Source organism: Trachemys scripta, chromosome 2 (assembly GCF_013100865.1).
Source record: "Trachemys scripta elegans isolate TJP31775 chromosome 2, CAS_Tse_1.0, whole genome shotgun sequence".
In the NCBI taxonomy this organism is placed as follows: domain Eukaryota; kingdom Metazoa; phylum Chordata; order Testudines; family Emydidae; genus Trachemys; species Trachemys scripta.
In genome coordinates, this window is record NC_048299.1 from 161,931,496 (window position 1) to 161,957,569 (window position 26,074).

The 26,074-nt window shown below is 41.0% G+C and overlaps 1 protein-coding gene across 9 annotated transcripts in view; it reads right to left on the reverse strand.

Moving 5' to 3' along the window:
* Positions 1–26,074, reverse strand: part of PIGN (phosphatidylinositol glycan anchor biosynthesis class N) — a 155,266-nt gene that overhangs the window by 98,975 nt on the left and 30,217 nt on the right. For all 9 annotated transcript variants that reach the window (XR_004644636.1, XR_004644637.1, XM_034762080.1 and 6 more), the window contains 6 exons: positions 24,163–24,287; positions 20,067–20,197; positions 15,065–15,181; positions 3,965–4,005; positions 2,418–2,477; positions 185–277 (listed from right to left, as the gene is read on the reverse strand). Coding sequence is in view for 7 of the 9 variants with exons in the window: in XM_034762080.1 (XP_034617971.1) it covers positions 185–277; positions 2,418–2,477; positions 3,965–4,005; positions 15,065–15,181; positions 20,067–20,197; positions 24,163–24,287 (567 nt within the window). In the remaining 2 variants the exon portion in view is untranslated. The remainder of the gene's footprint in view (positions 1–184; positions 278–2,417; positions 2,478–3,964; positions 4,006–15,064; positions 15,182–20,066; positions 20,198–24,162; positions 24,288–26,074) is intronic.

A 26,074-nucleotide genomic window follows, 5' to 3' on the forward strand; every position in this document is an offset into this window, starting at 1 on the left:
TTTTATCTATTTCATATCATATAGTATGTACATGTGATTTCCCTTTTACTCTGAATTCCAATATGCATCATCAAAATGTTATCTTAGATGTATATACTATACTGTAGTACCTTTTAAATAGAAATATTGAAAAATATGAAATATTTTTCATTTTAAATGTTTACTTGAATGTTAATTTACTTACCTTAAACTGCTCAAGAATCTGAACAGCATTTGTAAACATGCTCTCAGCTTTGAAATGAGCACTATTATTCAGATAGTCCAAAGGCAGAATTCCCTGCAAACATTAAACATGAATTAATAAGATTCATATTTGGTCAAATAATCCAAAACTAGACAAAACAAAGTAAAACTAGTTACAATTACTCAAATACCTATTGTTATAAATTACAACAAATACTCTTCCTATAATTATTCCTCTGTATCAGACCTAATCAATATAAGAAGTATAATATAAGATCTATCTTTCTCAAACCTCACAGAAAAAAATTCTGAACAGAACATATATTTTATATTATGTAATTTATATGGAACAAATTAACAAGCCAATGAAGGCTGAAGAAGTGAAGCTTAACAGTAACTAAAGACAAAGGATGATCTTTTGGCAGAGAACTGGGATGCAGAAGATCTCGGGGACAATCCTGCTTCCATTGAAGTCAAAGAAAGCTTTCACCAACTTCCTTGATTTTAGGATTGAGACCCTGGGGGCTATTACTGATTGGCCACGTATTTGAAGTGGAACATCAAGTAAGTCACTTAACCTCTGTGCCTCAGTTTCTCCATTTGTAAAATAAGACACAGCACTTGCACAGAGATCATTATTCAAAGCTCTCTAAGCACTTTACAAAGATGCATAGATATCATTATCTCTATTTTACAATTTGGGAAAGTGACATACAAAAGAGATTTTTTTTCTTTTTTAAGCCCTATGCTGAATGTGTATATTTTACTGTAAATCTGTTGTGTATTTTTGCATCATCATATGAAATCTCTCCAAAAGGCAAAAGTCCAATTCTAATACGAAGTAAATTTTTTTAATTATTACAAGTTCTGGGCCGATTAATATTCTCTCTTTGTTCTCCTCCTCTCTTAATAAATACATGTATCATCTATACTATGTTTCCAAAATGTATCTGTTTCCCTCTGAAGGTTCAGATTCTTTCCTGGGCCAAGATCCACTTAGTGCAAGAGAATGGAGCCAGGCTGGAAGGGAACTGTTATTGCTCCCTAAAGGCTGGTCTACACAGGGAAATTCATCAGCATAGCTTATTTTTGTGAATAAAGTCATTTTTATTCCCACACAGAGTGTTCACCTGGGGGAGGAAAGGGTTATACCAACATAGCCACAGTGGAATAGTTATTCCAGTATACCTATGTGGTCAATTTCCCCATGTAGAAAGCCCTAATTCTCAACCTTGTGAATCTCCAGCCCCAGCCTCAGCGTAAATCAAAGAATCCCATATGAATGTGTTTTCTAACCTACAACATCAGCTGGCAATGATCCCCAGAGGTGATCCAGTGACACCCTCTTCTTGCGTTGAGAGGAAGAGTGGCATAGGAACTGATTAAGCTAGCTTTACACCAGCAAAAAACTTTCCCACCACTAGGGGAAGTTCCAACTGACCACATATGGAAATGGAGCGCAAAGAGGCAGGACCAGAAGACAGAATTTGTCCAAAGTCTCCAGAAAAGTTTTTTTACAATTTTTTTTAATCTACACATTTGCTTTTTCCCCACTTAACTTTTGTTATGTACTGTATACGCATATGTGAAGTAAGCAATATAAAAGTAAATTAAAGCTTTAATTGTTAATTAGGGCTAAATAAAGAAATTTTGTTCCGTTATATGAGACAGCCATTGAGTGACAGAAATAATGGATACAAATAGATAAATGGTAAGGTTAAAAAAGAAGATCTATCCCAAATAAGGAATCAAATCATCAACTAACCTAATGAAATAAAATATCATCTCAAAATATCTCAGTAAACTAATTAATCTGATTAAAAATAACTCAACATTAAACTTCAGGAACTATTTTTTTTTAAACAGTTTCAGCTCTTACAATTAAAAATAAGGAAAAAGAACGATAGCTCATACCCTCTTGTATCCTTACAGAAAATTAACAGAGTATTTGCATGGTTTAAGTAAAAAGGTGGCCATTTAATACTTTTAGAATTACAGGTTACAATGGATCAACTACTTTCATCATTTAAAATATTATGTTATACATTACAAAATAATATAAAAGAGGCAGATTGTATCTGCTTAGGCCTTAATGCTGCCAATACTTATTCTTATGCTTAATTTTACATCCTTGACTAGTCCCCATAAACTATGGCAAAAGTTTGCAATTTTATCTTTTTTTCATCTTTCCCCCCAAGAACATGCAGCCTTTTTTACTTTTTTTTATTTCTTACCACAGAATTAAGGGGAAAAGGAACACCAATAAGGGAAGCCATCAGCGGCGCTATATCAGCCTGTACAAACAAAAATGTTCTCAGTTGAGCATGCTTCAAAATGTTTAAAGTATTCATAAATTTAGATTAATTTTAAGAATGTACCTGTATTTTGAAATGTGAATAGTATCCTATCTGATAGAATCTATCACAGCATTAAAGCAGTCCAGCAAAGTAATATTTTTTAGGGTTCAAAATAATGCTCTTGATTCTGAATGGAATCAAAATTTGAGTTTTCAGAACAAGTTTTAATGGTCTACCAAATTAAACCCGTTTGATAATTCAACAGATTTATATATTAAAATTTCACATTTAAAAAAATAAATTCACTTTTAAAAGTGCATTAGAAACCCTACCTTTTTTAAATTCAAAATTCAATATCTCCTTCACTGTTTTATCAGATAAATTTATTTGTTTTTTTTTCATTATTTTCATCAAAGTAAGAATTATTTTCTTCACACTTCTCTCTCTCTCTTTTTTTTTTTTTTTAAGTGGCACACCAAGCATAATATGTATAAAAAGGAATTCTTAATCCCTTGTTATTAGAATGTCAGCCATTGACCAACCTTTACTATTTAGGGCTAGGTTCCGATACCTTTAGTCATGTTGAGTTCCCTCTTATTCCATGAATGGTCCCTTAACTTCAATAGGACTACTCATGGAATAAGGTACTATTCATCATCTGGATCTTAGTATTTATCATTTTTATTTTCCTTAACATAAAAAGACTAGAAATCAATTTCTTTAGCTACACTGGTGTAAATCTGGAGTAACTCCACTAAAGTAAATGGAGTTACTACAGATTTACCTATGCACCAAAGGAGAATCTGAGTCACTATTTATAGTAGGCAAAACACACAAAGTCATATTGTACCATTGATTTTTAAGCAGAACTCCTCACTGGAATTTCCGGAAAGGAGTTCTGCTTAAAATAAATACACAGCAAATGATAATATACTATTTGTCACAGACAAAACTAACTTTCTGTTTCCAAGTCAATTATCAAATACACATTGAAACTGAAGACTCCTTTCTACACTTATATGGAAAGAAGATTTCACAACGCTTACAGACCTAAAGACTTGTATTCATTTTCAAAAGTGCTTGCCATGGTGCTGCTTTCAGTAGTTTCTACTCTAAACCTCTTCTTTTTGATTGCTCATAGCTTTCCAAAACGTTCACCTTCTAGGCTGAATTTCCCATCTTTGGCCCCTTTCCTGAAGGTGATTTATTTTAGTTGAAGCAAAACTGTTGCAGCAACATAGCGATTGCATTAATTGATGCAGATAACAGCTGTGAGTGTCTGAGGGTGGAATTTTCCCCAGACACATGTAGTTTCTGAGGGCAGTGGTCTATGTCATTTAATATTCAAGTGGCAAACTCTGGAAAAATATTATGTTAGCACAATCACCCTTTCTTTCATAAATGCCTTTATAAATGTGGTGTGGGAGATTAACTTTCCTCTTTGAATTAATGTAATGAGCTTTTGAGTAGGATACATTTAATACCTGGTTGACATCCAGCCTCTTCCATTTCTCCAGTTTCCATTCTAAAAGCAATAAGAGAGCACATGAGCAGCTGATCCAGGCAGATTTTAGAGCAGTGATACTCAGACTGAGGTTCACGAGCAACAAGTGACTCTTTAATGGGTCCCCTGCAGGTCTTTGCAACACATGATATTAAAACATCGTGTGATTTAATTATTAATCAGTCTAAGTTATTAACCAATCAGGATGCTTTTTCTATGTTATTAACCAATTGTAGTTGATAAAGTAATAATATGTGATGTGTTATTTTGCTGTGAGAATAATATAACTAAATATTTCTACTGTCATACTGTTTAAATATGAATATATAGCACTATAGTAAATGAAACTATCAATTCACATGATTGTGGCTCTTTTGGCTAATGTTGATGGCTAATTTGGCTCCTGAATCACTGGCATCGGAGTATCACTGTTTTAGAGAAATAATTAATTTGACTCTTAATGAGTTTCCAGTACTTTCTGTAAGGATTCTTTCCTCCTCAGAGAGACTTATACTTTGGCTTCAGTGCACAGCTCCAAGGGAGAGTACTGGCAAAAAGAACAAAACTAATTTCTTTCAGATTAAATTTTCTTTCATCCATAAGGAAAATCCACTGGCTGTACTTGTGACTACAGTCATCTGAAGGAAATCTCTTCTCCCCTCCCCCCCCCCGCCTCAAAAAAAAACATATATACCTGTATAACAGGGACACACATGCATAACTTCCTGAGAAAACTAAAGGATTCAAAGTGAGATTTGGAAACAGGGTATCTAGATCTCACAGGCAGCTCTGAAAATGTAAGCCTCTAACCACCAGAAGCACCTCCTTAGCTCACAGGCACTGAGGGGTAGATTCACAGTATTATTTGTGGCAGACAGTCAGACCAGGCTCAGAAAAATCCCCTATTGTTTAACAGCCCAGGACATACCAAAATGCTGGTCTGGACAAAGTCAGATTTAATTATTTACTGCTAGCCAATTAACCTGATGACCTCTTATAAAGGGCTCTTTTTCCACCTGGACCCAAACAACCTCTAGTCTATTGTATCTACATTTGCCTCTTTAGAAAGCAACATCAAACTGGGAGAGGGCTTGGGGGCCATTTTAAAACTTAATTTAGCAGTTTATTTTTTCATCACTGCCTTGGTTTCTAATTTTTGAATTACTCCTCCTAGCAGTGATGTCACGAGCAGAGAAGAGGCAGTTTGCCCATCTTTTTTGCAGAAGTCTTCCCACAGTAACAGAAGGAGAAGTAGGGGAAAGTGACAGGGGTTAAAAAGAGCTGTAGACTGCAACTAGCATTTTAAGCACGATGCCATGTACCCAGTCAAAGCAGGTCTCAGAGAAGGTCTCAGACAGGGTGTTAAAATGCCAGTGGCAGCCTCTCTATACTAGGGAGCTGAACTAATAGCAGCAATAGGAGGAAAACCACTTTAAGTTCCCTGAGTATAGACAAAGCCTGAATAGACCAGATAATGTCTTCCATCTGCACATGCATCTTCCACTGCCATAAATGGATACCATACAGAGATCAAAGGCAGGATTCTGTCTGCTACATCAGATGAGTCAGACAGAATCAGTTCACCTTCACAATTTCTATTTAATAAAGTTTGTAACTAATATGGTTCTTCATAAATGAAAGCGTAAATCAATCAAATTTATTACAACCACCAGAGAAGCACGGCTATAACATAATTAACAGTTCTAGCTTAGTCTGTTATTTATTGTTAAAATAAATATTAAAAATCCTTGTCATTCCCCTGTCTGGGCCTCCCAATGTCGCCTATGTACTCTATCTTCTTTAGACTATAAGTTGCCTGGGGAAGCTGTATTCTGGGTCTTGTATTGTGCCTAGCTTATTCTCAGCACTTAATTCATCAAGTGACTAGATTCAGGGGTCTGATTATTGGTGTATGTTTTTCGAGTGTCTCTGCTCTCAACTCGTATACAACAGCTATATAGCTTAACAGTGAGAAACATATTTACAGCTAGTTCCTATGGTAACACATGAAGTGTATTATCAGTATTAGTCATGTATTCATAGTGATATACTTGTATCAAAATAACCTGAATTAATTTCCATGAGAATCTCACTTATATTTCTTTTCCCTGTTATGTAATAGAACAATTTTGTTTCCTCATAATAAGAAAACAATAGTGCAGAGGAGACACAAAACTGATGGGTTGACTACTCACACTGCAGTTCATGGAGGCTTGTCTGTTAGAAACTTTTGAAGCTATGAATGCAGTACTTTCCCAGAAAAATGCTTCCAAATATACAACACTATTTATCTCTCTTTCATAGCTTTTTATGGCACCCATAATTAGTTAGATCTAAGAGCTGCTGGGACACTGGAGGATACCTGCAGAACTGGCCATGGTAGGGTTGGACTCACAGGAGCACAAAGGAAAAACAGACACCCTCCCATCTAACTGCAGACTGTGCTTTTTTTGTTCTTATCTGCCATTTCAGGTGGATAACGCATGGGCTCTGTATAAGGTGCCCAGAGCAATTTTCTTGCTGTTGGATACGGCTTACTGGTGGACAGGACACAAACACTCTTACCCTGCTCTCCAAATTTCTAGCTGAGGTCTGCTGGGCAGTCAGCCACAAAGGGAATGGAGGGAAATTAGTGTCAAAATACCAAATACCAAAAAAAAAGATGGGGGGGAGGGACAAGGAGTTTGCTAAGGCCCATCCAATCCAAAGGAAAAATCCTCTATAACATCCTGTAGATAGGGCGCAGTCAATGTGCAGCAACAGTGAGCCTGAGCTCCCTATATAAGGAGAAACTCTGGTTCCAGAAGCTTCTAGCAGAGCTTCCTCCAGAAGCTGCAATAGGCAAGGACAATCCATCAATTCTATGTCTCCTTTGGCATGGTAAAATCTGTATGCGAGAACAAAATTCTGCTCCTACTGAACTCAATGCCAAAACTCTAATTGACTTCATTGGGAGCAGGCCCTAAATCTGTGTAACATTCATTTCACCAAGGAATCAGAGAGCAACTTTTCAGAAAGAAGAGAGTTATACAGGAGTCATTATGATGGCCAAATGGATGCTGATATGCTTTGCACAAAGCAGACACTGATATAGGTGTGCTGTCAGGATTCTTGCTAAGCCGGTAATCTGATCAGCCTCTAGGGGAGGCAAAATACAGGTGAAATGACTGATAAGGGAAAAGGTGTCATCTCAGAGCAAGCAGTGTGCCTTCTAGCCATATGAGGAGCACACCAATCATTCCATACCAAATTGGATAGGGTAACTCTCTGTTGCAACCACTGCCTCAGGTAATATCCACCCCTGATGGGGTGATGGGACAAGGAAAAACTCACTAAACCGCCAAGGAACTGTTTGCCATAAACAGAGAATAAAAAGTTTGGAGGCATTAAAAACAATTGTGTTGTCTCCTATGGATTCTTGTATATTTGAGAAATTCAAAAGGATTGGAAGCATTTTCATGACATTATGCCTGTGCACCAATGTATGCAATCTTTAAAAAAAAAAAAATCACAAAGATATCAAAATGTTCTAAAAAAATGCAAGAATTTTAGATTTTCTCATTTTCTTTATGCAACCTTCTTAAACTTTTTTGTTTGTTTGTTTTTGGAGGATGGGGAAGGGGTCAAGAGAACAGTTAAATTCACAGAGATCTTCAGGTACATCTTTCCTTTCACATAATAGAACAACTTTATTAAAACCACATCACTGGGTAGAATAGCTTAGTGGTGCAGCAGAGATGCTCTGAATGAACTTACAGGAGAGCATTTTACACTTGTATTCTTTACTTCGCAGCCCACCAGGAGTTGCTGTGTAATGCTGTCAAAGCAGAACACTGAGCCACAAGGAGGAGTTCTTATCAGGCAACAATGATTATTCATGGCAATTAAGTAAATTAAGTAAATGCTGCTCCAAAAGAGACCCAAACCCATCCTGTGTTCTTTGGTTAGGAGATTAGTGACTACAATGCAAGCCCTTCAATGAGGGTGTGTTTGAAGAAGTGTTTCATGGGACTGAAGCATAAATGTGGAGGAAACCCCTCAGCTGAGAGAACAAAATATTCCCCACAGTCGATAACCATGGTCTTTTCTCCTTCCATAGCAGGGTGTCAATTTAAATACCCAATTCACCCATAGTCTATTTACATGCTCCAACACTTCCATCAGAATTTCAGTTAAAATGCAGATGTTTATAATAATTGAAAAGAATCTGAGAACTGGATCAGGCAAAACTGGGATAGCTGATACCCAATTTGTAAAACTGGTCTTTTACAGTAAAAATTAATGTTATTAGGGCTATACATTTTGTACTTAGAAGTAGTAAGTGTCCTTGGAGTTTCTAAGAAAGACAGGATAGGTGAGGTAATATGTTGGACCAGCTTCTGTGGGTGCAAGGTACAAGCTTTTGAGCTACACAACATTCCTCTTCAGATCTGGGACACACTGATTTACTTCTACAGACCTGAAGAAGCTGTGTAGCTCATACGCCTGTACCTTCCATCAACAGAAGCTGGTCCAATAAGAGAAGGTTACTCATCCTGTGCAGTAACTATGGTTCTTCAAGATGCATGTCCCCATGGGTGCTCCATTCTGGGTGCGCATGCATCCCACATGCTTCAAATCAGAGATTTTAAGTAGCACTATCCATTCAGCTTGCGCATGCGCCCCCTGCAGTCTCATGCCCTGCACCATGGCTCTACAGAGCTGTGTGAGTGAACCACCATCAGTTCCTTCTAGATCACAGAGCTCCACTGTAAAGAACTCTGAAGCACAAGCAGGAGGAGGGCAGGTAGTGGAACATACATAGGGGAACTCATCTCCAAGAACCACAATTACTGCACAGGGAGATTAACCTTCTCTTCTTATCTGAGTAGTGTCCCTATAGGTGCTCCTCTCTAGGTGACTACCAAGCAGGACCCTCTACAGAGGTGTGGGATTTAGGAGTTGAGTCAAAGATTGAAAATAGTACAGTAGAGCTAAACATGGCACCAGAAGGTGAGGCATGAGAATATATGAATGGAGGTCCAAGTCACTGCTCTACATATTTCCGTGCCAGGAACGTTCTTAAGAAAGGCTATTGAAATAGAGAGAGATCTCATGGAAAGAGATAATACTTTAGAAGGAGGTTAGAGATCATGAGACTCAGAGCAGTAGGTAATGCAGCCACATATCCATCTAGAGAGTCTTTGCTTGGAAATTGGAGATCCTTAGTTCGGTCCACAATGGAGAAACAATCTGGGAGTTTTTCTAAAGGTCTTAGTCCTATCTATATAAAAGGCTAATGCCCTCCTCACATCAAGTGTATGTAATGCCACATCTCTTTTATTCTGGTGTGGCTTAGAGAAGAAAACTGGAAGATAGATAGGTTGGTTTATGTGAAATTCCAAGGATACCTTTGGTAAGAACTTGGGATGTGGTCGCAACATGATCTTATCCTTAAAACAAGACTGAGGGGAGAGGGAGGTCAGAGCCTGTATCTCTCCAAATCTTCAAGTAGAAGTAATGGCTATTAGAAAAGCTGTTTTTACAGACAAGTGTAGAAGGAAGCAGGTAGCCATAGTTAGATGCCTTACCAGGCCCCACTTTTGAGTGCCAAGTTGAGGTCCCATGCCGGTACAGGGCATCTGATTTGTGAAAAAAATGTTCTCCAGTCCCTAGAGAAACCTCCTTGCTGTAGGATGAGTGAAGATGGAGAAACTCTCTACCATATGATGGAAGGCCGTAGTAGCTGCCAAGTGCACTGTAACGGATCTTAGAGACAATCCTGTCATTTTTATCTCTAGTATGTAATCCAATATAACTGATAACAGAGAGGATGTAGGTGAAAGATGTCTTAGGTCACACCAGTGTCTGAATCTTATCCACTTTTGCACATAGGTACCACAAGTGGATCGTTTCCTACTACATAACAGCGCTCTCTTTACATCCTCAGATGTTTCTAACCCTGCATACCATCTATTAGCCATGCCTTAAGTCAAAGAACCTTGAGGTTTTGACTGGCATCCTGAGACAAGATGGGGAATGGCCCGGTTGACAAAAGAGCAAGCTGGGTGAGGTAAGGGAACCACGTTTATGCCATGTCGGAACTACTAGAATAACCCTGGCCTTGTCTTTTCTTATCTTGATCAGCACCTCGGCCATCAAGGGAATTGGGGGAAATGCATACAACAGGCCTGAACTCCAACAAAGGTGAAAGGCATCCCCCAGGGAGTGGTGACGCAGTCTGTCTCTCAGGCAGACCTGGGAGCACTTCTTGTTCTTAGCTGTGGCAAAGAGGTCTATCTGCAGGATGCCCCAACATTGAAATATCCGGGGGAGCATAATGGGATCTATCTCCCATTCATGATCTTCCAAGAAGCACCTGTTAAGGGCAGTTGCTGTGATGTTTTGTATGCCTGGAAGGTAAGCTGCTGAGATATTGAGCTGGTTTTGTGTGCACCAATTCCAGAGCCTCACTGCTTTGACACAGAGGGAGTGTGGTCTTGCTCCCATGACAGTTGATATGAAGCATTCATGACATGCTGTCCATCATGGTCTTCACATATCTGCCCCGATCAGCAGAAGGAAATGGAGACAGGCATTTGACTGCTCTGAGTTCCAGCAGAGAGGACTCGAGAGGAGATCACCTGCCTTGAACAGTATGGGTTTCTAGGTGGCTTCCCATCCCAATAGGGATGCATGACATTGGAGATGGATAAGCAAAGGAGACCCCGCACAAACATTGTGAGTATCCTTCCACCAGTCAAGGGAGTTTTTCATGACCAAAGGCATCAAGAACAGTTTGTTCAAACTGTGTTTGGTTGGCGAAAAAACAGTTCTATGTCACTGACTGGGATAGCCTCTTGGCACAAAAGGAAGCGTTTAAAACCAGAAGAACTGGGCATGTCCTCCCAGCATTCAAGTTCCCCTGAGGGGATAAAAAAAATAGGCACAAGGACAACCGTCCCTATCATAAAAAGTATAAATAAAATCTCTTCTTTTTTTTCAAATATTTTTTCCATTTTTAATTTTTTTTAACATTTTTTAACATTTATAAAATTATTACAACTAACACAAAGTAAACATTAAGAACTACCACTAAGTAACTAGTAAGATACAAGAAAAAAAGTACAGTTGAGGTAAGCTCAACTCAGACACTGCTGAGACTCCGTCTCAGGCTGAGGCAGCTGAGAAGGAACTGAGGGCGATTTGCCCACGCAACTCTATATAGCCATGGTGCAAACAAGAGGCTGCAGAGGACGCATGCCCATACCGAATGGATACTGCTACCTAATATATCTGATCTGAAGCACTTAGAGTCAAGCACCCTCTCGAAGAAGAAAAGATTATCTCACCTATCTTGTCTCTCTCTTATCCTGGGACCAACATGGCTACAACTACACTGAAAACTACACCTTGATGTTTCTGGCAGTTCAACCATCATGGCCTAGGCCTCAAAGTCAGCCATTTTTGCTTATTGTCAATATATTATTTCGTGGCTTATTTTCAAACCTATTGGAGATGCAATAATTTTGTGCAAATACTTGATCCTAGAAAAGTGAAATGTTAGCATCATCTGTACCCAGAGTAGTCACATTTATTTGGTCTCTACTACCATTACTCTTCTCAAGCACATGGCAGAATGAAAACCTCTGGACTGCTCATTTTTGCCTCTTTACTCCCCTCTCTAATGTAGCCTGACAAAGAATATAGCGACAAAGAAACTTATTACCCCACTGATCCTGAGCAGTCTTAGACCCTTAGGAGGTCTTGAGAAATGAAACAGGTACAAAAATGGAGCACAAGAGAAAAAGAAAAGCAAGCCAAGTGCATGATGTAGTATCTCAAAACATACATGGCAACACAGAACCGCAATGAAGTTTCAATAATCCAGTATATTAATATATCATGTATTTAGAATATTAAATATGAACTCTTCCATACTTCATATATTAACACCTTGCAAGGATTGCATAATTTTTCTGAAATAAAAAAAAATTTTAAACGGAAAAAAGAAAAACATAAGGAAGGTCATGGCAGTGCTTTCTTTTACTCCAAAAGCACAACTACCTTAAGTTCCACTACAGCCACACAAAGGAAAATGAAATTGAAGAACCCCCAATTTGCAGAAGAAGAGTGTGGTAGGAAAGCAGTGTTTCCATGGCACATCCATTTCAACAGAGAATAAGGAAGTCTCTCTGTGCAAAAGACATGCATTTGGGGCTCAGGAGATTTGGAAACTGTGGGCTGTTGTCAGTAGGGTGACCAGACGTCCCAATTTTTGCTTCTTTGTCCCGCGTCCCAACCAATGTTCAGTCGGGACACTGGACAAAAAAAAGCACATTTGCCCTCCACTCCGGCGCTCACACCCCCCCCCCGGCCTGACTCCGCCCACTCCTTTCCCCATTGGATCCCTCCCCAAATCCCCGCCCTGGCCCCGCCTCTTCCCCAAGCACGCAGCCCGCATTCCCCTCCCTCCGAGGCTTGCACGCCGCTGATCAGGTGTATGGCGGCTGCGCAAGCGCTGGAGGGAGGCCGCCAGACACCAGCGTGCGGTGCTGCATGGGATGTGAGGGGGATGGAGGGAGGAGGTTAGGAGGAGGGATGTGTGGAGGAGGGTCGGGCATCTACCAGGAACGCGGGAGGGGAAGGAAAAGTTGCCACGGCTGCCAGGGGCTAGCTGGGCATGGCCCGGGGGCTGCCGGAGACACGCGTCGCAGAGGGGCTGCGGGGGTGAGACTTGTCCCAGGCAGGGCCGGCCAGCGGACGGGGCGAGGAGCCGGCCAGGGTCCCCGGAACCCATAAACTTCCCCGTCACTGCCGGGGAGCCCCGCACCTCTCCCGCTCGGCTGCGCTCCAGCGGCTCGCCCCACCGGGAAGGAGCCGCTGGAGCGCAGCCAACCGGGAAAGGCGTGGGGCTCCCCGCCAGCAGCAGGACACGCCGCTATAGGGATATTAAAGAAGGTACTAACCGTGATTCCCCCAAGTGACAGTGACCCCCTCATAATTTGTCCCTCTTTAAAATCCAACAGTTTCACCAAGTACAAAAATCTCTTGGGTCTTCTGTTAAAACTTTAACTTCTGTTAAAGCTACTGTCTGTAGAAACCATTGATTGTATCTATCCTGTGAAAGATACTTTATTACTATGTAAAACTTACAAACAAGTTAATTGACTTTGTTCTTGAAGTAATTGATACAATGTAAACAAACACTATAAGCCGTTAAGTGACTTTCACTTCACTGTAACAGCAATGGCTCCTAGGAAAACAAGACCCCCACCCTCTGTGATTAAAGGGCCGGGAGTCTCAAATGAATTAGCACACACCCCGAAAGTGGTGGAGACAGTAAATTAAAATATGGTTAAGATATGGAATGTATGTTGATGAATGCCTGATGTACATGAATGGTTAGGGAGGTGCCAGCCTAGAAAGGGAGTATCCATTGGCCGAAGAATGTGTCAAGTGAACTACCAGACAACCCCCGGAGGGTAAACTGGGATCCACTCCATCACCTGGAAGGATGATAAACACAAACTTTGGACAGTGTGGAGCCACCAGGAATGTGCCACTTTGGACAGGAATGTGCCATCTTCTGATTGAGTCAGCAACAGCAGGATGAAACAGCTCCCATAGAGTAACATAGGAATTAATTCCTATCAGAATGGACTCTCAAGACTGAGGATTTTGAGTCTCTGGTTCTGCTGCTAACTATCTATCTGTGTGTGTGTGTATAAGGAATAAGCAGTGATAGGAATAAGTGGTCAAACAATGTTGTTTACTTTTATCTTTTGCTTTATCATTATATTTACAATAAATGTGGCAGCTTTGCCTTATCCCTCTTAATAAGATCCTGCTGGTTTTTATTCTATTGGTATAACACCGCATGTGCCCAGGGCGGGCCGGGAGGCTCCACGGGGCCAGGAAAAGCCCCGGCTCCCACCTGCTGCCCAGCCCGGAGCCCCGGGGAGCCGCTCGGGAGACCGGCCGCCGCTGCGACTCAGCTGTGCCAGTCCCGGCCCCCTGCATGACCGCGCCGTGCCGCTCCCGGGGTCCCCGGCTCCCATGCACCGCTGCTGCCCTGTGCCCAGCCCCGGGCTCAGGGGCTCCTGCAGCCACTTCCAGGGGAGAGACAGCTTTGTCCCCGCCCGGTACCGCTGCGAGGCTCTGCCTCCTTGCGCCCATCCAGCCTGTGCCCTGCCCGGGGCCCCGCTGGAGCTGTACGCCCTCACCCAACTGAACTCCTGTGCTTCCCAGCGCCTCCTCTTGGTCCCCCCCCGATGCCCTCTTTATCCCCAGCCCCCTCTGCATCGGAGCCACCTTTTGCCGTGGGGTGGGCAGTGCACGCAGCCGGGGCGCTGTGTACGATCCGACAGCGCGGCTGGGGCCTGCTAATGCCTCCCACCCCTGCGAAACTGCTTTTTTTTTTGCTCCGCCGCCATTTTTTTTTGCTCCGCACCCCTCCCAATATTTCATTCCTTTGATCTGGTCACCCTAGTTGTCAGGAAGGGCTAAAGCCAGGAATATAGCCATGCTCTCCACTGTATTCTGTTCACCTGAAAACCTGCAGGATTACCCAATCAGTATTTTATGCAGGCCACTCCACCCTTTTAAGAAACCCTTGGGGGATGGGGAGTATATTCAGGCCATTTGCAAAAAACAAGACCATGGCAGCATGACTACTGCTATGCTATGGTGGGGCTACAAGAAAGTTTGGAATCAATGTAGAAGTATTTAGCTTCTGTGAAGATAAATTAACCTCAGAGGCATCCTCAGAACCATGCTTCAACTGGGACATCCAAAGTTTTTGGGACATGAACATCCTTCTCACACCTATTCGGAAGCGACAATTGGAAGGAAACTCTGCAAGTGAGATTTTGCTCGTGAGACAAGCCTTCCACAACCATCACCACATACTTCCCCAACTACCCCTTTTTCTTGTAACGTAGAACACAAGGTCTCTGGGGCAAATTCTGCCTTTGTTTTCTTGCTTACAAACCTTACTGCGCCATAATTTCAATGCAGTTTAAATCCGATGGATGTGAGGTTCAAATATTGCCCTTTCCATTGAAAATTTTTAATGTAATTTGGTGATTTGTTTACATACCTTTTAAAAATTCATCTTCGAAGAACTGGAATGTGACTTTCTGTGGATAATTCACTCCAGCTCCCCAAGCAATCAATGGTGTTAAAGTCTCTGAGGGATGACCAGCCCCATGAGAGCCTACAGATATGACAAACCAAAAGCACAATGACTTGATAAGCAAGGCAAATAGTGCTCTCACAGAGCCAAGTTAAAATTGCTGCCTAGAAAAAATATCCTGGCTATACTCTTCAGGCAGGCTACACTAGCACCACATGTTATTCTACTGCAATGACGAGACATTTTAGAAACCTTTCTTTTAAAATTTGCACTTATGTAGTGACATCTATTTGAGAATCACAAAGCAATTTACAAACATTGGCTAACTTCAGCTTCACCACCACCCTCTGAAATAGATATTTTTCTTCATTTTAAAATATGTGGAAACCAAGGAACAAGGAAATTCAAGTCAAAAATTTCAAATTTGAATGCCCAAAGTTAAGCACTTAGGCTCCAAACCTTCAAAAACATATACATGTGCCTAACTTGCATGTGCCATTGAAACCAAAGGGATTACTCAGGTGTGTAAAGTTAAACATGTCTATACATTTTGGCAAGTTTGGGATCTTAGGCACCTAAATAAGTGACTTGATTTGCAAAGGTACAAAGGATCTGCAGCCTCCACTGCCCTTTTCCAGTGGTGAAAGGTGCCCACTGAACAAGCTGGGGAATCATAGGTGCCCTGTCCTGTTCCCAGTATACCTTACAAAACACATTCTACAAGGTGTGTGTATGTAATGAGAAGGGTGTGAAAGAATATCAAATTTAATTACTGGTATGTAATTAAAGATGAAATCTTATATATATGCTCCAGAAAATTATAAATAAATTAATGGTGATATCCTATCTCCTAGAACTGGAAGGGACCTTGAAAGGTCATTGAGTCCAGCCCCCTGCCTTCACTAGCAGGACCAAGTACTGATTTTGCCCCTGATCCCTAGGTGGTCCCCCTCAAGGATTGAACTCATAACCCTGGGTTTAGCAGGCCAATGCTCAAACCACTGAGCTATCCCTCCCCCTCCCTGAGATAGAGTTGAGGTTGCGTGTGCAACAACTGGTAGGGTACAAATGAAAGGTTAAAGTTTGCTAACTAACTCTGCTTTCTTTTAAGCCACTTTGAGCCTAAGAACCTGCAGGTCTGGGAAGGATTTGTGGATTTAAGCCCCTACACACAAAGTTCTTCCGCTTCCCTCCGTTTTGATGATTGAATCAGAGATTCTTGTTAATCCAAGGAGAGCAGCTTTAGTACAAAGGAAACTAACCCTGAGAGAGAGGGGCAAAAGTGCAGGAGCAGGGAAGAATAGATGCTGTTTATCTGAATGGGCTCAATAAAGGAGATCTTCTCCCCTACCTGAACTTGTTTAGATTTTTTTTTTCTCATAGTGCAGGTCTTGGCAGAGAGCAGACTGGCAGAGGTTCTAAAACTCCTCTCTCTGCTGCTGTCCCCAGCGGACCACAAACTAGCAAACTGTTTTCTAGCAGAGTGAGAGGACTGGCTCATAATGGAAGCATGATTATCCAGCAGAGAAGTCAGGTTGGTATCAGGTGCTAAGAATAGCCTTCTGAATCCCTTGGTGTATCCCAAATCCATTGTTCAGCAAAGCAGAAGGAAATAGGTGACCTAACATCTCCCTGGAGTGGTAACCACTCAGGGAAGCTTTTGATGCTAGGAAAATCTGCCCCAACCACTGCATTCCCTTCCAATGCAAGATTTCTTTTCTTTCTGGGTTCATAAGCAGGAGCCTTTTGAAGTTGCTGCAGCAGCTGTTCAGTTTCTACAACTACTATAAGGCCTTGGGATGTACCACTAGGGTTTGGAAGTCCCCAGACCCACACGTTAAAGGGTTTCCAAGAAGATTTTCTCCCTCCCAGACAAAAAATTTCCAGTGGGGGAAAAAAAATATATTTTTCAGAAGAAAGAATTCCTTGAAAAATTCCTCGCACAGAAAGCAGAACAGGCAACATTTGCTCTTCTCTATAGAGTACAGAGACTGGGGAAGGACCAGATAGGGAATTTTCAGTTTCAAAAAGGGAGCTCTGCCTCCATTCATCAGGCATGAGCTAGGACCTCTCTCCAGTGTAGTGAATCCATCACAGGAGAAAAGCAAATTTTGGGGTGCATTTTTTTTAAACTGACCCACAAATGCGTGCCACTGCCTCATTCTTATTATCCCTTTCCTCTCACCCAACTCTCTGACCATCATTCTTTGTGCCATAAACACTTTGTGTGTCTTTACTTGTTTTTGTCAGGTGCCTAACACATTTTGAATGGATTCAAAATAAATAATAGCAGAACTGTTAGTACTACAGCTCTAATAAAAGCACAGATCTAAAGCTTTTAGACTCCTGGCTATGGTCCGGATGTGCTTTTTTCAGGCTCGAAAATCCTGGAATCACTAAAGTCAATTGTAAAGCTCCAACTCACTTTAAAGGTATAGGATCAGGCTTTTTATAAAGAGGGACAGGAGAAATCTCTCAAAAATTCAAAGGATACCCCCATTTTATAGAATCATAAAAAAGTAAGGGTGGAAGGGACTTCGAGAGGTCATCTAGTGCTGAGGCAGGACCAAATATATCTAGATCATCCTCAACATGTATTTGTCCGATCTGTTCTTAAAAACCTCTAAGAATGAGGATTCCATAACCTCCCTTGGCAACCTATTCCAGTGTTTCACTATCTGGAGTTTTCTTGTAATATCTAACCTAAATCTCCCTTGCTCCAAATTAAGCCGATTACTTCTGGTCCTACCTTCACTGGATACAGAGAACAATTAATCACCATTCTTTTTATAAACAGTCTTTAACATATCAGAAGACTTATCAGGTTCTCCCCCTAACCCTAACTCCCCCCACCCCCACCCCAAGTCTTTTTTTATCAAAGCTAATTAGGTCTAATTAACCTTTCCTCACAGGTCAGGCTTTCTCAACCTTTTATCATTTTTGTTGCTCTCCTCTGGACTCCCTCCAGTTTGTCCACATCCTTCTTAAAGTGTGGCACCAAAAGTTGGACACAACACTGCTGAGTGCAGCAGAACAATTACCTTCCATGTTGTATATACAACACTCCTTTTAATACACCCCAGAAAGATATTTGCCTTTTTTTGCAACTGCGCCACACTGTTGACTCATTTCAAGTTTCTTCCTTTCCTTCTATTTTCAAAGGCCTTGTGTCATGATCAATAACCTCCAAGATAAAGAGAGCTAAAGACAGCTTCCTGCAGAATCCCTAAATATTTTTCCAGGATTCCAGATGCACTTTCCACAAAGCTAGTTAATTTTCAGCTAATGAAACAAAAATCAAAAATATGCATTAACAAAAAAGCTAAGTCAGGCTTAGGAAGATGATAGTGACACCCAAAGTCTTTTTATTGTGGTGAATGCTGCCTGTAAGAACAAACAGGAAAAAATTTATTCTAAAATTCAAATGTTCCAATATAAATGTCAGCTAGCTCAACAATAAAATGTAATATTCAAACATACCTTTGTTTTGCATATGAGCAAATGATAATTGAACTGATTGCTTTCAAAAATAAGTATAAATAAACTCTTAATCTCTGATGGATTATTAAGAGTAAACAAATCCTGTTATTCCATCTCTGAACAGTTTGTTTTATGCAAAAGGCAATAATCAAACTCTGTATTTTACTCCTGAACTGTACCTGAAGCATCAATAATTCAAAATACCCCATGCTAATAAATTATAAAAATACTGCTATTCAAAACAAATAGCTTCCATGGATGCTGGGCAGGAAAGTCTCCATGGCTTACCACCCACTAGAACAGAATCTTCCTTCGAGAGGATTAACCTTACCTCAGAATTACAGAATGCTAATGGTAATCATTTTTCTGCCATACTTCCAATTGGACACACGTAGGACTGGCCCAGTGAATGCTCAAGTAAACCCACATTCTGCATCCCCAAACACAACTAAGTAGTAACATATAAAACCGTGAGATTGATTCAAATTGCAGTTTTTCTTTTGAATGAAGAAAAGATATTTGCCACATAGTGCCAGCTTGATACACAAACCTCACTTGTGATATCTGGCAACAAAACTATAACATCGTACTCAATTTGACTACATCTCTGAAACCAGATGTTTCTTTGCTTGAATGGGGCTACTCACAAGAGAAAACCTTAGAGGAGAACACACTCTCTCTTTACCCTTTTTAGTTTACGCTCCTCCTCAGAAGGCTATTAGATGATACAGATGCTTTTTGGAAGACAGATTCTTTACTGGAAAGTTGCAATCTCTTTCCCCTGGAAGTCTGACTGTCACCATAGTGGTACATTTGACCCAGGTCCACCAAAAAGAAAAACTAAAAAGTTTCTCTGAATCTCATATGCTTACACTACAGCACAACTGCTGCCAAGACCTTAGACTGGTAAAATGTACCTCTTTTTTGGTAGCAGACATGATTATGTTATGGTAATTAATTTCGTTGGGGGAGGAAGTCATATTTTATCAATCTTTAAGAGAGCATCTAGCCAAGCTTTTTCACACATAAGATGAACGTGGCCTTTGGTGAAACTGATAACAACATGTATTAATAGGACTTTCACCACACAAAATATTTTAAGTAGAAAATGTGAAGTGATCAAAGGACATTAACATAGCTTTTTGTATGCAACTGGAAATTAAGGCTAGGTTTGTCCCCTTTAGTTGACAGGATAGTTTTTGACTTTCACAGAAAGGTCGGAGACTCATTTAAATGGAAACTCCACTACAGTAAATTCTCCCTCTCCATCAGTCCTAAACTCCATCACTCCAGAATCTTCTCCTCCTCAGCCGAAGTTGCAGTGAGTCATTTGGCCCTGTACAAAATCAAGCACCTGGCACAGTGGAGGCAGCAGAGCTTTCATGGTGAGTGAAGCCTTCAAAACTGCTAATGCATATTCTAAATAATCAGAAACTTGCCAATAATCTCAACTGCTAAGTAATTTTAGAGATTTAAAAAGTATCACCCCAATCTGTCATTCCATGGTCAGAAGTTAAGATAAAGGCAGTTTTTCCATCATTTCCATAAAAATCCTCAAGCATTGAGACAATGTCGTTTATGCCTTCATCAACTTTTCTGATATTGTCCTTGTATTCCCTATAACAAGGAAAGAAAAATATATTTGATTTACTGTGACCTCTGAATTACAAATGGCAGAATACATTGTATATGGTAGATTACCCAATGTCTTTAAGGCAAGCCTCTTGATTAGGGCCAACTTCCTGATTTACATGGCCTCAAGCTGTCAAAGGGAATCTAGAGGTGTCTCTCGCTTCCTCTAGATCTGATACCATGGGGGGGTTGGGGGGATGAGTTGACCTCCTGAGTGTGGTGTGGAGGATTCTTGTATCATTTGTATCTATCTAAGGTCAAACAGGTCTTTGATAGAAGACTCTGGAATTTAGTAATCTGCAGTAACTAAGTAAGTGGATACGTGTGACGGTTCTCAGTTGCCCAGGACTGAGAGTCAGTTTGTTATCCCCTACCTCTAGCGAGAGATAGCCTTGCCCAATGGCTAGGTGTTACCTCTCTACCACCAGCAGCCTGTTAGTCATTCAAGCACTCTCCTCGGGCCTATGCCAGCCCTGTCTTCACCTTGCATGTTAATAATAGATGCACCCCAGTCCCAGAGTCCCTTTGAAGAGTTCTCCTGTGATATCCAGCCCAACACCGGCTACTCTCAGAAATCTCAGCTCCTTCTTCCCCAAAGGAGCAGTATATCCCAGTTTACTGGTTTTATCTTAAACCACCGCTCCCATAAATCACATGGCACTAGTGAGCAGTTATAATAAAACAAAATTAGGTTTATTTAAGAAAGAAGAGAGAGTCAACTATAAACAATAAAGTGGTGGAAACAAATGGTTACAATACAAAAGCATAAAATGCAAAATAGTTACCTCACCTATCTAATATAGTAGATTATGCCCCCAAGTTCAGTCTGTTACAGAGCCATCTGGATTCACAGGAATTAGGATCCAAACTTTCATGAAAACACCCCCATGCCACAAGATGTTTCCTCAGTGAATGGATACAGAGTGCCTCTCCACACTCTGTGTTATGCTGAAAAAGTCTTTTGTCTCTATGCATAGAAAGGGCAATCCTTTGTCTGTTGTACTGTTTCCCCCCCTCCTTTTTTTTAACCTCCATGTCATTTTCATTGTTTGAAGTGGTCTCTGACAGTTTTCTATTGATAGGCTTGGGATGGAGCAAGGCTAGATAATTGAGCATTGCAATACATTACCGGCTAACTAGGGAGAGGTAGCAGTTCCCTCCTGCTTGAATGGGCTGTCACTGAGTCCCCTGGTGACTAACTTTTAGATCCAAGATTAGATCCAAAGTGCTTTCAGTATAGTTACATTATTCCTTAAACATTACTGTGTTTGCCTTGTGAAGTATCAGTTGAAAACGCATAATCTGCTGAACGTTATTGTCCTGGTAAAATGTGTGTATCAACACGGTATGTAAAGTTATAAGATTTTACTGTATAACGTTGTTGTTATGTTCCAGAGTTAGAAAAGCAGGCCCAAACCAGTTTTCAAAGACAAAGACACACTGGCACCCCAGCCAGGTGTTAATGAACCATCACCTGCTCAAAGAGCCATTTTCTGGCAGAGAGACGGCATGAACAAGAAATGTACATTTCATCACAAGGACGATTCAAACCTTATGTCCACAAGAGACTGTTTGTCACCGTGACTCAACAAAGATGTTTCTAGCACAAGAAATTGAACTAAAGAGGGGAGAAAAATGCTTGACCTCACTCTCCTCCTCCATCTCTGCTCATGACATCAATGACTCGCAAAGAACTGAACTTGGAGGGGAGAGGCTGGAGTGCTGGCTGAGAGGCTATTCAGCCAGTACAGACTGCTATAAGCTTTTGCTTTTAAGTTCACTTAGCTTGTTAAGTTAGGCATTTAGTTTGCATTTTATCTTGTATTTCTTTTGTAACCAATCCTGACCTTTATGCCTCATTACTTGTAGTCACTTGAAATTTTTCTTTTCTTTCTGTAGTTAATAAACTTGTTTCACTGTTTTAGCTAACCAGTGAATTTTGATTAAAGTGTGTGGGAAACTCCATTTGGGATAACAAGGCTGGTGCATATAATTTTCCATTGATGAAATGACGGAGTTTATATGTGCTTGCATTGTTCAGTAAGGTGCTGGGCAATACAAGATGCACATTTCTGGGGGGAAATCTGGGACTAGAGAATCTGCTGGTGTTCTGAAGTGTAATTCATGAGTGGCTAGCTAATAGCACTCAATACTGTGCAGCTGGAAGCAAGTTTCATGCTGGAGCCTGTGTGTTAACTGACCCAGAGTGGCTGTTCGCCAGTAAAGCAATGTAAAAGGCATCCCAGATTGGAGAGCTGAGGACAGCTATTCAGCAGTCCAGATTGTACCTGTGTAATGTTACAAATAACCTCACAATGATTATTAGTCTTGATAAGTTACAAGCTTTCTGTAGATACCTTACATATTACTCCTTATGGATAAGCACCCTGCAAGACATGTGTTTGGTACAGTGCCTTTGTCTGGTCTGAGATAACAGTTGTTTGCAAAGAACAGGAAAACATTTGGAAAGTGGTCTCCATGTCACAGTAATTTAAAGGTGAATTGCAAACCTTTAAAGAATAACAGTTTTAAAAGAGCCCAATGTATTAACACAGCAATTGTAGACTTAAAAGTGAAAATTTTAAAACTCTTTTTTAAGTTACTATACATACCAATAATTGATTTCATGATGTAGTGCTTGTCTTGAGATTTTGATGAGCCATGGATTCTGTGGGCCCCAAACACCCTTGTGTGTCTGATGGTGGGCTATAAATCAGTAATTTTTAAGGGGGGGAAGCCACAATGACTAGCTTATCACCAACCAATCAATTCACATTTTTCTAAAAGGCTAGAAAGTATATCCTTTTAAAATAAAGACGGAGAGGAGCACTAACACTTTGATTTAAAGGGCTCACAGTCATGTGCTTTGCCTGCTTCAAAGGTTAGCCCAATTCCTTGCACTGTCTCAGGTGGAAAAGGGAAACAAAGAACTCAAGAGGAAAATCAATGGGATTGTCATAAATTTTGTTTCAAAATGTTTTTGTAATGATGTACGGCCTTAAAACTTTTTCTTTTTTCAATTGCCAATCCAAAAAACTCTGCAGTTCACCTACAATAAGGCTGCAATATCAGCCTTGTTATTTCTGGATTTCCTGTTTACTGTGGAATTAAGGTGGACTCTGAACTTCATTTTGGGCAAAAGGAAAAACAAATAATCTGCCAAGTATTCTTTTGATTATGTGTATAATTAATAAGTTTGCTATTGTCCTTGATAATTAGAATTAAGAGATATATGGTGTGACCCTAAAAAACCCACAATGCCAACTAGGCAACTCTATAACAGCAACTCCTAACAAGCCAGACAAACTCACTACAACTAGAACAGGAGTACTTGTGGCACCTTAGAGACTAACAAATTTATTTGAGCATAAACTTTCGTGGGCTACAGCCTACTTCATCGGATGCATGTAGTGGAAAATACAGTAGGAAGATAGATAGATAGATAGATATATCATCCAAAGCAGGTGTGTACTGTTCCCTTGGGGATAGCCAACTGGTATTTCTGAGAGGGTTAAGTGCATAAGGGGCTGAATACTACAGAGAAATGCTTCAAAGGGGCTCGGGTACAGCTATTGTTAATCTGCAGGGCAAAGACAGGGCTGGCATAACCCAGAGAAGATGGTTTAGGTGCTAACAGACAGGAGATGTTAGGGACCCAGCAAATCTCCCTCTTGCTGGAGGCGGGGAGGAACAAGGTGACTCTCAGTCCTTGGCAGCCTGAGAACAGTCAATTATGTTAATATATCTGTATATGCTACTGTAGCTATATGCAAATTAATGAAAACAGAGTTTTCATGGCAACTTAAAACTTTGCCCCTTGTACAATCTCATCAAAACTGCAAGCCTTTTATCTGGATTGGTAAATATTGTTGCGGAGAAAAAGTTGACTTAGGACAAAAAAATGTGTGTTAAATGCTAACAAGAAAGTTATATTTAGCATGTTAAATTACCTGGAGTTTGGCCGATGAGCATGTCCATTTGTGTCTATCCCTAGCAAATGCAGGAACAGAACTACTTTTTCTTCATTTACTTTAGAGAACAATGTTTGATTACTTCTGGCAGCTTGGAAGAAGTTCTATAGGGAAGAAACCATCAAAAGATTATTCTGAGAATCATGGAAAAAAAAGGAGACGCAGCCTATTAAAATGCAGATTTTATTTAATGTTTATATCACAGGAGTTGTATTGTGCAAAACTATGAAACAGCAAATTAATTACTGTGCAATTCTGTTTATCTGAAGATAATATTCCAGTAAAATTTTCATTGCTGGGGCTCACCTAGAGCAAGACAGGCAGAAATCTTCCAGTTCTTAAGCTTTTACGGTCCCTATGAGCAGTGATAGCAGGTAGGATTGTGAAGTATCCTTTCCTTCTTTCTTTTGCGTTGGTGGTCACACATTATACCTGAGCTTAACTGCTGCTTTGTAACCTTCCACTTATTTCTTGATATGAAGTGGGAAACACAGGCATCCCAAATAAAAGTGAGAAATGACTCTTCCTAAATGACCATTATTATTAAAGTAAATGTTGGTGTTAGCTGTCAGATGACCATTATTTTTGCATTCTAAACGCAAACTCAAACAAGGAACATCCCAAACACAAGAAAAATTCTAGGGAGTGGAATGATTTGGGTTCTCCTATTTTGGAAACAGGTTTTGCAGGACCGACATACCAAAACATGGTTCATCTCCAGAGACCAAATCAAAGCAACAGTATTTTGCAAATGTATAGAGTGTGGAACATGCATCTGCCTTGCATATGTCTGAACAGAGCCTTCCCTGAGGCATGAACTGGAAGCCATTCTGTCTCAGAACAAATGAACCTTGGCATGACCATCTGGTTTTACGCCAGCCATATTACAGTAATGTGAAGTACAATCGGACAGCCATTTTAACATAATCCTCTTAGTGACACTGCACTGCCCAGGGAAATAGTGTCGAATGAAACAAGAAGCTGGGTAGACTTTCTAAGGGTTTTTGTCCAAGAAGAATCTCAAGCACTTTGCAACATCAACAAGGAAAAGGACCTCACTGGGACCTCACTGGGATGGCAGGTGGATGCGGAAATTTCATTATTTATTATTATTATTATTCATTATTATTATTATTACTCATAATTAGGGCCCTACCAAATTCAGGATCCATTTTGGTCAATTTCACAGCCAGAGAATTTTAAAATTGGTCAATTTCACGATTTCAGATGTTTACATCTGAAATTTCAGGATGTAACCACGGGGGTCCTAACCCAAAAGGGGATTATAGGGGACGTCGCAAAACTGTTGTAGGGGGGTCATGGGATTGCCACCCTCACTTCTTTGCTGCCTTCAGAGCTGGGCTCTAAAGACAGCAGCTGCAGAGCTTCCTGAAGCTGGAGGTGACTCCCAGAGGTGGAGGTGAGTCTGATCTCCCCCTGCTGCTGGGGTCCATGCTGGAGCAGTGAAATTGACAAGAAAGCTGCTCACAGCTCTGGCTGTCACCCCATGGGCTCCTGGCTCCAAGTTGGGCTGCCCTTGGGTACCTGGCTCCCCGTTCCCAGCTGGATTGCTGTCCAGGCTCCCCACTCCCCGCTCAAAACTGGGCTGCCCCCCGGGCTCCCTGCTCTGAGCTGGGCTGCCCCCTGGGCTCCCTGCTCCCACTGCGAGGCAGGTTGTACCTGCCCAGTTTCCTTGGGGCTCCCAACTCCCCACTGGGTTGCTGCCTGGGCTCCCCCCACAGGCAGTCTGGCTGCACCAAGGCTCCTGGCTCCCTGCTGGAAGCCCTTAAATTGGCAGGGGTTCAAATGCAAGGCAGCCAGAAATAAGGCTGGTGGAAGCCAGAGTGAGACCTTGTGCTTGTAGGCAGGGGGCTACTGGTGTCAGGGCTCT